This window comes from Nymphalis io, chromosome 19 (genome assembly GCF_905147045.1).
Source record: "Nymphalis io chromosome 19, ilAglIoxx1.1, whole genome shotgun sequence".
NCBI classification, from domain to species: Eukaryota; Metazoa; Arthropoda; class Insecta; order Lepidoptera; family Nymphalidae; genus Nymphalis; species Nymphalis io.
The window spans coordinates 4366905-4380121 of record NC_065906.1 but is presented as its reverse complement, the minus strand read 5'-3'; the positions used below and the strand labels follow the sequence as shown (position 1 = coordinate 4380121).

The 13217-nt window shown below is 31.1% G+C and overlaps 2 protein-coding genes across 2 annotated transcripts; one reads left to right on the top strand and one right to left on the bottom strand.

Annotated features, from left to right (window-relative positions):
• Positions 1 to 53: 53 nt before the first annotated feature.
• Positions 54 to 1267, bottom strand: LOC126775880 (40S ribosomal protein S29). Its single transcript, XM_050498027.1, has 3 exons — positions 1099 to 1267; positions 908 to 1007; positions 54 to 104 (listed from the first exon to the last, which is right to left on the bottom strand). Exons 1-3 carry the CDS (start codon positions 1158 to 1160, stop codon positions 96 to 98), a joined length of 171 nt encoding a protein of 56 aa, XP_050353984.1. The 5' UTR covers positions 1161 to 1267; the 3' UTR covers positions 54 to 95.
• Positions 1268 to 3826: 2559 nt separating this feature from the next.
• LOC126775911 (adipocyte plasma membrane-associated protein Hemomucin) lies at positions 3827 to 12103 on the top strand. The gene is made up of 6 exons (XM_050498075.1): positions 3827 to 4077; positions 4153 to 4361; positions 4440 to 4728; positions 5024 to 5217; positions 9634 to 9851; positions 10026 to 12103. Exons 1-6 carry the CDS (start codon positions 3956 to 3958, stop codon positions 11022 to 11024), a joined length of 2031 nt encoding a protein of 676 aa, XP_050354032.1. The 5' UTR covers positions 3827 to 3955; the 3' UTR covers positions 11025 to 12103.
• Positions 12104 to 13217: the final 1114 nt, after the last annotated feature.

Genomic DNA, 13217 nt, shown 5'->3' with positions numbered 1-13217 from the left:
TGGTGTATGATGACAATATATCATAGGAAAATGTATGGAAACAATTAAAAAACTTTTGGGTTTAAATTTTTATTAACCTAATACTCCAACACGTTCTAGTCGAGCTGAAACAAACAAATACACAATTAAAGAACAGTATTCAAATTTTTCACATTATTTGTTATAATGTTACATATTTTATTAGATATGTTTATATGACATGATAGCAGAAGATATATTTATAGGTCATATGTTGTTTAAGAAAACTTAACAATTGATTTAAAGTGTGCCCTATTCCCCATTTCGTCCTTTTCTTTCATTTCTAAATTTAATTTGCCAAGAAGAGATGGCTGATATAATTTTATCTTTGAATAATATATAAATGATTTGCAATTTTGTTTTTAACAAAGTACACTTATATATTGTTTACATATAGCCTAAAAGAATAAATTAATCCATATTTTGTACCACTACTAGTGCACAAATGATGAAAGAAGTTTAGTTTTGGCTTTAATTAACTTGATCACATTTTTTAAAACATGCCTATATTTTGTGAAATATATAAATATTGCATATCGTTTAAGAAATCTGACCATAACAAGTAATAACAACTGTTTTGATAACAACAAATTCAGTCATAATTAAAGTAACCAATGTTATTCATTAATATTGAATATGCAGCTATAAATAAGTTTAAATCTGCAGTATTAAGCATTACTGTACTAGAGACAATACCATCCTTGCCTTTTTGGAGCTTATTCCATAAATCTAGTATATATATAGTGGTATTAGAGTATCATTTCAAATATAGCAACTGTAAGGTAGGTTTAATTTTTAAGATGAAGTATCCTGTAAATGGCAGACAGTCATAGTTAACAAGTTTACTTTCTTTTGATGTATAGCCATGCTGCCAATTAAAAAAACTTACTTTCTTAAATCCAATGTCGTGTGCGTACTCTCTGAAGCACTGTCTGCAAATATTTAGACCATATTTGCGAATGAGTCCGTGTCTGTTGGAGCAGGCGCGGCTGAAAAATTATGCTGTTTAAAACACGTGTTCTAACCAAAGAAATTCTTACTGTCAAGTCAGATATATAAAAATTTAGAGCATAAACATACCATGAACGAGATCCCTGTCCGTATCTACGGGGGTGGGAATACCAAATGTTAGCGTGACCCATCTTAATTGATAGATTTCACTAGTAAACGTACGAAATACGTCCAAAATGGCGGGTGAAGCGACTGAAAAGGAAGAAATATTTTATTCAGCTGTCAAACGGTTTACGTCAAATATAAGCACAGAGTATAATAGTATTCCATAGACAGAGAAACATATAGACCAAGGGGCCGTGAAACCGCGATTGAGACAGAGACAGTTTGTCAATGGTGCGTATAATGTTGCTATAGTAACTGCATTCCCCGTTTTGGGAGATAAATAATTTTCAGGATTTCATTAAAACAAAATAAGATTATTAAATTTTACTTTTAAATATTTATTATACATTTTTTTAATTAAAATATTTTTTGTCTTCCAACTACACCCAAAAACAATTGCATTGTTTGTTTTTGTTTCCGTTATCAATAGCACTTCAGCATCTTTATATGGTACTGGATTAGCAATTGAAATCTACAACACACAATTAAATTATTAATAAAGAATGGTTGCCACATATATTTCTTTGTTAACCTCTTGACTCTGAATCTAATATTATTATATATTCATGAAGAATGTTAAATAATATTGTCGTTAGGAAATTATATATAGGAGAACGAATAAATTAAAATAACATATTTACATATAACGAAGCACTTTATGTTATTATTGGACTCCGTATTTATTTGTTTACATTGTCGACAAGCCGATAGTTTTTATCGAAAATTGGGACAATTTTTTTAACTGACGCTGGCAGCACTTACATGATAAATAATTATAGGTTATGAATGATAAAAAACTGGAAAATCCTATTATATTTAGAATTTTAATGCAAAATAAGGTTCCGTCATGCTACGGCATAAATAAACATCCCTGAGAAACTATATTTAGGGACAAAATAGTCGTACTTACGCGTGAAAACACACACCGGCAATTTTCTTTTTGATATCGCTTTAACATGAAATAATACGACAATGCACGATTGTTTAACCTTCGATATTATATAAGCATTGTTTCTCGGATTTTCACTGAATTAGAATCGTTTTATAACATAAAAATAAGGGAAAATTTAACAAAAAACACAATGAACGCTCCAACTGTCAACTTTGACACGCAACTTAAGTAGCGAAACAATCACCAAAACTGGTTACGCGATAAGGGACAAAAGATTTGATAACTCTATCTCTGTCTAAACCATCTGTAACGTAATTTCCGTTCTCTTTCTAGAGTAAGTGAGAAGGAAATCGTCATTGCGTCTATTAGTTTCTCTGTCTACGTAGTATTCTAACTCATAGACAACAATCTATAGCAACACAGAGTAGAATACAAATTGTATCCTTATTTCCTATATATGTGCAAAGAAATAAAGCATAAGAAATAAAAATATTATAGGCTATAATTTGTAAGATATTAAAAAAATATAGTGCCGAATTTGTTTGAATATTAAATTATTTTTTACAGTCGCACGAAGTGTTAGCGGCGTTGCGTTACATGTCACAAAAACCGCGAAGCATGAATAATGCGTTTTAAGCATCTCAAAGCCTTTAATTTTTTTTTGACTAAATAAACCAAAATATCTCGTTTTATTTGTCCAAATATTGATTTTAAATTTAATTTCAATTTTCAATGCCTGTATTATAGCTATGTGACACTTCTACCACATCACAAAAAAACTTTTGATCATCATCCTCTTACAATCTTTTTAGCTTTAACTAAGCTATAACATAACCAATATCACATCAGAATTAGTACGCCAAATCTAAGACAATGATAAATTATGTATAAATTACTTATCGATAACCATTAGCACAAAACGTTGTAATTAATTATATTATACATTTAAAATGTAAAAAGAAGTACTTTACCAATACATTAGTAGTAATACATTACTTGATATGAATCGAATTACCTATTCGTATATGAACTTGTTAGTATTTAACATCAGAAAAAATACTAAACATTAGATTAAATATTTTCGTTTTCTAAATTACTAGTTTTCGCCCGCGATTTCTCCCACCTGATAAGTACGTGTTAGGTATAAAAAGTAGGCTATGTTATTTTTTGCGTCTCTTTGTTCTGTACAAAATTTCAATTCAGTTCAGTGGTGTAGTCACGGAATCGTAACAGGCAGACAGAGTTACTTCTATATTTATAATATTAATATAGATTGATTATGTTATCGATTCATGTGTGCAACTGTGAATTATAAACTATATATTTAATTCTTAATATGTACAGACATTTTTATAAAATACAAAATTAAAATAAAAAGAACAAAATACAGATTACAAATTTAAAGCAAAAACACGCCGTCTAAAAGATTTTCCTGTGGCTTTGTACTCAAGACGCCGGCACTATTGCCTCTCTGCACCGTTAGACTCAGCCTTTGGGCTAAATAAGCGCCAGTTCTTGGTCACCAGAAGTGTGGACCAGTTTCTTAGAAATATCTTTTATGATTCTTTTTGTATCGGACGACCATGGGCCCAATGTTTCAAAACCCAGCCCCGCAAATTCATATTATGATATACATATTACATATACATGAATTATAATCAAATTTTCGTCAATATTTTGACGTTTGTTGAAAAAAGCAATCTCTCTGGATGTCATAAATGTCATAGTAATAAAAAAGGTGAAAACCTTTCCTGTCACTGTCAAATTAAGTTAAGTTACTCTATGATTTTGGAAAGAATCAAAGTGATAGTTGATACTTGATTAGTGATTTATTTTCTCTGTGAGTGTGAGTAGTGAGCTGACTTATAGCTTCCTTATTTTTTGTCAAGTTCAATTTTAAGTAACTTTGAACTTGGATCAAATATCACTATGGGGTTTCTTGTTGGAATTTTAAAAAAGATATTTAAATTAATAGTATATTTAGCTATTATTATAGCTATAATTCTTCTTATTCCTAATCTTCCACCGTATACAAAGTTTACAAGCATTGAGTAAGTTTTGAACTTGAAATAACCTACGATAATACCGTTATGTGAAAGGCATTACTAATATTTAATTCATTTTAGGATCGAGCCAACTCAACAATTAATCGGAGTATTAGCGCCTAATACTGTTTTAAATAACGCAGAACACTTATTTAAGGGTAAATTACTGGGACCAGAAGCTTTCCAAATATATAATGGTGAGGTGTACACAACGCTTGCAACCGGCGAAATCGTTAAATTATCGTCAGGTGGCCATGTGACCTTCGTGACCAAAATTGGAGACCCTTGCAGTGAGTACCAATATTTTTGTTATAGGTGTGTTACTTTGTTTATTTAATTTTATTAAAAAATATTTTACATTTGAATAGCCGGTCTCGTCCAGGAGCATATATGTGGACGTCCTTTAGGATTTGTAATTGATGAAAAAAATAAATTAATGTATGTGGCTGATGCATATCATGGCATATGGAAGGTCAACTTAGTAACAGACAAAAAGCAACTTTTGGTTTCACCTCGAGTGCCTATAAGTGGAAGAACACCAAAAATATTTAATTCTGTAGCACTGGGTCAAAATGGAGACCTGTATTGGACTGATTCTAGCAGCGACTACCAATTAAAAGATGGTGTGTTTTCTCTGTTCTCTGATCCAGGTGGAAGGTAATAACACCCAAATAAATTAATTAGAAATAATCACTATAATATATAATGATATATGTTAATGTAGTTAAAATTTTAATTTAGAATTTATAACAGTTAAAATAATTATTCATAACCTTTAAAAAGCCTTATAAGTTTCCTATTTAGGCCTGTAAATGTGTTAGTCAGCTTATAACATTTTTATTATATTCATTACATAGTGTGTCAATATTCAAGGAATCAAATTATATTATTTTATATATTATATTATATCACCATATTTTTTTTTATTAAATAATAACTGAAAAATTAATAGGTTGTTCCACTACAATTCTGCTAAAAATGAGAGCAAAGTATTACTTGATGACCTGTGGTTTGCGAATGGCGTGGTAACTTCTCCAGATAACCAATTTGTGCTGGTGGCAGAAACAAGCAGATTTAGAATTATGAAATATTATTTAAATGGACCAAAGAAAGGCAAATCTGAAGTATTTGTTGCAGGATTGCCAGGTAAAATAGAGCTAAATAAATACAGTATACATTGCTTAATTTAAATTTAAACTTTTAGATAAATAAAACATTGTTGAATTCATGAAGATTATCATGAATTCAACAATGTTATTGTTTTAAAACATTAAGTTCATAACTAATCTTTCTTTATTAACAAAACATATCGTTTGATAGTTACATGTATATTTTCAGTAATCTGATAAGTTTTTATAACAAAAGGATGATAAAAATATCAGCAAAATTCCATTTTTGCCAAAGTATGATATTTTTATATAGAAAACAAGTTTTAAAACTTAAAATATTATAGCACATTTAATAAGTGGAAATATTTGCAAGCAATTAGGGATTTCACATTTATAAATTCCTTTACTATAGATATAAACATTAATATAATAAAAGATTTTATAATTATTGAAAACCTTAATAAGTAGAGTGGATATTACAAGGTCGGTCAAATAATTTTTTTATCATGTAAACTTGCAAAAATCCAACACACATCATGAAAGTTATCTGTAAAGCGGACCACATGTCTACAATAAATGTATCTTCTACAGCAATGTAGCTGTCTCGAGACTTGCTGGCACTATACATATCTAACATATGGCGGGCGCGCACGACGTAATTCAAAGTGCGCATCAACGAATCCGCAATTTCTGTAACTTTAATGGTATATGTGTCACCATTTTGTTCCACACCCATCCATTCCAGGATTTCTTCCTCTGTGTGTTCTTGCCCTTCCGAGTCGATTACACTGACTTCAGTTTCATTCTCCGACTTTTTATCTTCTATAACGACATACACAAACACTAGTTTCGAGTTCATAACACTATATGTGTTATCTAAACAGAATACATAATCGCCATCGTACTCCAAGTCCATTATGATTGAGTTCTGCGAGTGCTTGTAATCTGATATCAGTTTAACTCCTTTTGGATCTATTACGTCAACGGATATGTCTAAGTCGCCATGTTGTCCGTCGAGTACCTGATAGTACAACTCCATCATTTGACCAGCTTTGCCATTTTCGAAAAAACATGTTCTAGTACCGGCTTCCACTCGAAAGTTCATGTCGGTTTCATAGATTTGATCAGTTGCCACTAATTTGCTAAATGCTATTATAAATAAAAACTTTGTTAAATAATACATTTTGGCTGTTCTATTGGAATATTATGCAGACTCAGTCTATTGGAATATTAATCAGTATTCCTCAAATGATATTCAGTTGTGTCAAGCTTAGGTAATTGTTTACACAGGTGAATCTTTAGGATGTTAAAGTATTTTACAAGTTTTGATACCTTCATTACTAATATTGTTATTATTTTATTTCTTAAAAGTATTAATGTAACAATAATTATCTTAGATAATTAAACTAGAATATTTTTTCTTATAGAAAAATAATAAGATACGTAATAGTCTTAATAAACCCAAATATTTTGAAACTTAATACCTAAAGTATTGTTATTTAAGGCTAATATAAATCTTAGTAGCTTTTTGGCTACTATTTATCATTGCGATACGCAGAATACACAATTGTACAGTAATCTATATGTCGTGGGCCGATCGTTGGATTGGCCACATCGTGATATGCCCACAACAGCCATACCGTTCAACGCTTGACGTTTGACAATTTGGCCAGCGATACTTAGGCATATCGTTTGTCTAGGGTGTCCAAGGATTTAGCAAACAAAAATATAATTTAAAAAATTAAATTGTTAAAATTTCTTGTAGAATTACAGCTCTTTGGTGATAAGAAACCAAGTGTTTGGAATAATTAAAAATCTAAATAAAAAAAAAATAACTAGATCTTTCTAACAGTTTTTTTAATATTAAGAATTCTTTGTAATAAGTTTCCATGACATCATATTTTGAAATCCAATAATAGTTTCTTCGGGTCCCGCTGCATGGACACCAACATGTCTTGATTTGTTCTAGAATCTTAAAATAAAATAGGATCGTTAACGTACAGACATTAGAATTGTTATAAAGAACAAAATACTAACTTCAACAATACGTTGAGAACGTCGACGCGAAATGCAACTACTTCAAGATACGCCCAGTGCTTAGCTAATAATATCGACAAATAAGTTGTTCTCGCCGATCCGCCCGACTATTTACTGAGCTCATCGCGATATGGCCGGCCAGATCATGATCCGGCGTGTCACGATGTGGCCAATTCAACGATCGGCCCATACACGGCGACACATACACAATCTGTTCTCAATTGACTATTACGCTTATTAACTTATATATATATATATATATATATATATATATATAGTACCTTAAGTATAGTATAAGTATAGTATATATATATAAATATATACAAATAACAATAACAATACCATCTAAAACTGATAAAAGAGTTTTAAAAATGAATGACTATGACTGTATCAAATTTGCCATACCGATTTTTATTCATGTGAATTAGAATCCCTATCAAAATTAAAATAAGCAATTAATTTACTGCTATGCTTGTGAACTGCTTTGCTATTAACAGTATATCTAATAATAAATTTGTTTGAAGTTTCTATGCTAAAATAATTACAAGGCAGTTAAATATAAACGAGTCACGAATGAGTTTGCAAATAAAATTAAACGCGCTTATAAACTATTTTGACTTGATGCTTATCAGATATTGTGCCGCCAAATAGCAATATTTATAAGATTGTTTAGTACTGTTGTGTTCCGTTTTGAAGGTATCTCTCTTTATACACAGGTATATAATTTTTTTTTAAATAACTTTTAATTAATAGTGTGTGCAAATATTAACTAATCAATGATTCTTGCTGTAAAAGTTACGATATTTTCTTTTTAACTACTATGTTTCTTTTCATTTCCAAAAACATAAATCTCAAAAGTAATCAACTCGTGTCTGTGGAGAATAGTAACATGTACCATGTACTTATAAAAAAGGTGGTAGAGCTTACGCAAGCTCGTAAAACAGGAGTACTTGGTATTGTTGTGTTCCGGTTTGAAGGGTGAGTGAGCCAGTGTAATTACAGGCACAAGGACATAACATCTTAGCTCCAAAGGTTGGTCGCGCATTGGTGATGTAAGCGATGGTTAACATTTCTTACAATGCCAATGTCTATGGGCGTCGTGACCACTTACCATCAGGTGGCCCATATGCTCGCCTTCCTATTCTATAAAAAATAAGTCGTTTTAACCAAATGATAGCAATACTTTGTTCGTTTGGGTCAAAGTAGACCTGAAATGAATCAAAGTAATGACACAAATACATTTGGTTAATACTACAAAAGTGTTAATGCTGTGGTTGGTATTGTTATCGTTAGTTAACTTATTCACATTATTTAATTTATGTACCTACATTCTACATACATTACACGGTTAGTCAAAATTCCGACATTATAATAAATGTTTAAATATCGTAATTATATATGTATATATACATATATAATATGCGTTATATGAATAATGATATGCGGAATAAGCCCCAAAACCTTCTCCTCAAGAGGGAGAGAAGGCCTTAGCCCAGCAGTGGGACATGAACAGGCTGATACCGTTCTATACATGCAATATATATTCTATAGGTATATTGCTTCATCATCATTTATATTTATAGAAAAATACTCATTACCTTTGTTCTCATTAAAATTATTATAAGTTTAAAGTGATAATTCAGAGTTCAAAGCTTATATCTATTAGGGGAATCACCTGACAGTCTATTGGATTTTTGATTTCTTCCTCTACTTTGACTATTTTTTCAATATTCATAACGTTATTGAAATTCTAAGGCCATTTCAGATTTGGAGTTTGTTTTTAAAGTAAATTGTCTTGTAAATTTTAATGCAAATCGTTAATATGTGACTAGGTTTTAATTACGTTTTATTTTGATTTTATAAAAAACTAAAATACATAAAGGTATGTAGTTAGCAAAAAAAATATATTTTATGATTACAGTAGAAAGATTATATAGTAGGTTATTGTAATCATTATTTATTACATGACAGTCTCGTTGGTCTAGTGGCTTGATTTAAGGCCGCAGACCCGGAGGTCGTAGATTCAGTTCCCAGGTCGGGCCAATAAATAGTTATTGGGTTTTTCTGTCAAAAAATTCTCAGTAGCATCCCGGAAGTTGGAAGTGTGTACACTCCCGTGCCTCGAAAAGCACGTAAAGCCGTTGGTCCTGCGCCTGAACTCTTTCCGGTCATGTCGGATTGCCGTCCCATCGGATTATGAGAGTGAGGGAAGAGAGAGTGCACTTGTGTTTTCGCACACACTTGCGCTCTATAATATCTCCTGCGCAGTTGGCTAATCTCTCTTGAGATTGGCCGCCGTGGCCGAAATCGCTCTGGAAGACATTATTTATTAGATAGTAGAAAAAAAATTGTTTCAATAGAAAGTAATCATCACAAAGTTTCAATAAAAACTCACTAATGGTCATACATTTCGCAGGTATTCCTGATAACATACGCACTCTTCCCGACGGTTCTGGTGTATTAATATCACTCTACAACGCATTAGATGAAGAAAATCCTTTGATCATCAGGACTTTGGCCTCAACACCTCTTGCAAGAAAGTTCATAACAAGACTCGCCCTCCTTATTGAACTTCCCTTCCAGTTTCTCAGTGACCAGTTCCATAATCATGTCTTTGAAGAAATCGTATATAAAGTAAGAATTTGCACCATAAGCATGTTAAGTTGTTTATAAGTTATAGTAGATAGAAAAAGAAATGTTTAAACTTCAAACAATTCTATTTTATAGTTTAATATATAACTTTAGCATCTATTCGTTTCATTATTTTTATTTTAATATGTATTATATTAATATAAAACATTATTGCAGATTGGAAACTTTGCTAGTGTTTCTCATATGGCCGCTACAATGTCAGGACTTATTCAAATTGATTGGAATGGTAATATTGTTGCTTCATACTACAATACGGATGGAACCATAGCTCACATAAGTGATGCTATTGTCTTTAATGATAAATTGTATACTGGCTGTCCTCACACACAAGACTATGTTGGTGCTGTACCAGCTCCACCACTTTTAAAGAAAGCTTTCTCTAGTAACAGGCCAGTGGTCAAAGAACAACCTAAAATAAAAGTTGAAGAAATACCCAAAGTATCAGAACAAGTACCTAAACAGCAGCAAAAAACTACCCAAAAGCAAACAGAACCAAAAGTTGTTTCTAAAGAATCTGAAATAAAACCAAAAGTCACAAAGGATGCCGAAGTCAAGCCGAAAGTAGTCAAAAAAGAAGCAGAGGTAAAGCCTAAAGTGCTCACAAAAGAATCTGAAGATAAACCTAAAGTGGTTTCTGGAGAAGCTAATAAGAAACCTGTAGTCGTTCCCAAGGAACCTCAAATTAAAGAACCTGTGAAAGAATCTAAACCTACACCCAAAGCACCCGAAGTTAAGGCTAAAGTTGTACCCAAAGAACAAGTTACTAAACCCAAAGAAACGGATAAGAAGCCCAGTGCAACTAAAATTAAACCAGATTTTAAAGAAACTGAAACCAAAGTTAAACCATCTAAAGATGCTGACCCGAAATCTAAAACCGAAAGTAAAGTATCGGGACAAACCAAAACTGTTCCAAAACAGGTTAAGATAAATTCCGAGACAAAATCAGAAGACGTTCAAAAGAAATCTCAGAATCCTGATGTAAAAAAACAAAATACTGAAGAAAAAACTAAATCAGGTGAAAGTATGCCTAAGCCTTCAACCAAGCAGATACCAGTTGAAGAAAAAATACCATCAGATACTGCCAAACCAAGCAAGGACACTTTAAAAGTAATAAAAAAAAGTGGACCTCAAGAGATCCCCCATCCTAATGTGTAAGAATAGGTTGTCATTATAAAGACTTTATTTAGAAGTCTCCATTTTAAATAGGGAATATGCAATCTTTTTTTTATTATATGTAAAAGATTTAGTTGGTGTGATTAGGTACATTGTTTTTAAAAATATTGTTGGAGATCAACACATAATCTAATCTACATTTTGTGTGACTGTCACAATCACAATTTACAGGTTGTATAAACTTAATGTTTTTTTTTTTATACACTTAAATTTTTATTTTATAAACTTATTTATTTTTAGTATAATATTTCAGATTAAAACGAAATAGCAATTATAAAATTGCAGAAGCACAACAATAATATAAAGAAAAGTCATTGCAATAACTTTTTAAATTAAAGCAAATTACGTGTATACTGTTATTCACATCGGTATATTATACACTAGCTTTACCAAATAGTGGTATTAATCTTTTGTTTTGGTAAAAATTTAAGAAGAATTATAAGAAAAAGTAACTTTGTGATAAAATTATCCTCGTAAGTGAATATTCTAAATAGAATAAAATATATATTTATAGCATATGCATATTTCCTATTATTTTTTGAAGAACAAGTAGTTATTGGTTAGTTTTTCTTTTAAAGAATCATCGGTTTGGGATAATTTTAGTTAAATATTTATTTAAAAATCCTTTTTCCATTCCCTAGAGCATTCCTTATTTTATAGTGTTTTTTTTGTTAACTTTTATATTATATTATTTAATAACTCTAATAATATTTTTTATAAGTGTGTATTAATTAAGATCTCAAATTCGTAATGTCGATTGAAAAATTATATTTATTTGAATGATAACATTTTTATAAAAGTTTAATGAAAAATCACAGTTTTTAGTTTGCCTTATCAAGTGATATTGGTCGAGGATGTAGGTATGCATTACCACTCAATTAGTACAATTGTAAAGTTAAAAAAATCTCAATATTAAATCTTTATTTTTCTATTTATATACCAGAATATATTTAAAAAATTGTATTAATGCAAAAGACATAGTTTGAAAATTTGTTATTGCTAATTACCAATTTCTGTATGACAAGCAATATTGTTTTCAATAAATCATTTTTGATATATTATCCGTTTTTACTTTATTAAAAATTCCTACGAGACTAGTATTCTCACATTATATTATATTTGTATTTGTTATTTTACAATATTTTCTTTTATTTAGAAACAGAGTTTACAGAGGCTTTACTAATAAGATTATTTTTAATAACTAATGGAAGCCTACTTAGCGGTAACTCAAGTATAGACTGCGTAACTTTATTAAAAAAGGTTATAGCGGAATTTGTCAAATCTAGAGAAATATTGCCACGTAGGTGCTCGTAGTTCTCGAATTGAGATATTTCCCTAGGGTTCTGTCGGATGTGGCGGATTCAATTAATAAATATAGAACAATAAAATATTGAAAACCATATTTACGTATGTTTTTCATGGAACGATAGAACAAAGGCAATTGAGTATGGTGAAAGATATACACAAAAATAAAACATGATAAAAATTAAATTTGAAGATACATTTGTCATTTATTTTGTTTTGATTTCCTCTTTTAACCTTCGATGCCGATGTAGATGCGCTGCACTTCATAATCTATGATTGGATATGACACTTAGAATCAAACTTATATATTGTCTGTAAATAAAATTACACAAACATTTTTCAATAATTACATGTGGTTTGTTTTATTTTGTAAAGAGCAGGCAGGTCACTTGATTTGAACTGATTAACCGCCCATGGACATTTCAGAACCAAGGAAACTGTTTACCCGCTTCTTGAAAAGGTGAAAGTTGGTTCCATAGTTTGCAGGTACATGGCTTAACAATAGGTGGAAGAAAACCAGGCATCCAGGTGGTGGGGATGGCATTTATTTCAGCGACGCAACGTCCGATCAGAAAACAGGGAAGATGGTATTGATTTAAATAACTCTTCTGGACACTATACGCACTCGGAGTCGATATAATATGCAAAAAGTATCTTCGATGCTCCAGGGAATTTTTACGTTGGCTACAATTCCAACTGCCCTCTTTAGCATTCGATCAAGTGGAAGGAGCTGATACTGGGGTGCTCAGACCCAGAGGCTCAACTCCAAATGAGGCCTAACTTGTGCGTTATATACCACCAGTTTTACCTTTTCGCCCTGTTAAACACCCTGAGTCTTATAAAGCTGATTTGGCTTTCCCGTCCAAGCGG

Excerpts from the sequence above, each read along its gene's own strand:
- LOC126775880 (XM_050498027.1), bottom strand. The coding sequence starts at position 1,160 with ATGGGTCACGCTAACATTTGGTATTCCCACCCCCGTAGATACGGACAG. Across the intron at positions 1,008-1,098 it reads GGACAGGGATCTCGTTCATG|CCGCGCCTGCTCCAACAGAC; the intron begins GTATGTTTATGC and ends ATAATTTTTCAG.
- LOC126775911 (XM_050498075.1), top strand. The coding sequence starts at position 3,956 with ATGGGGTTTCTTGTTGGAATTTTAAAAAAGATATTTAAATTAATAGTA. Across the intron at positions 5,218-9,633 it reads ATTTGTTGCAGGATTGCCAG|GTATTCCTGATAACATACGC; the intron begins GTAAAATAGAGC and ends TACATTTCGCAG. Across the intron at positions 9,852-10,025 it reads TTGAAGAAATCGTATATAAA|ATTGGAAACTTTGCTAGTGT; the intron begins GTAAGAATTTGC and ends ACATTATTGCAG.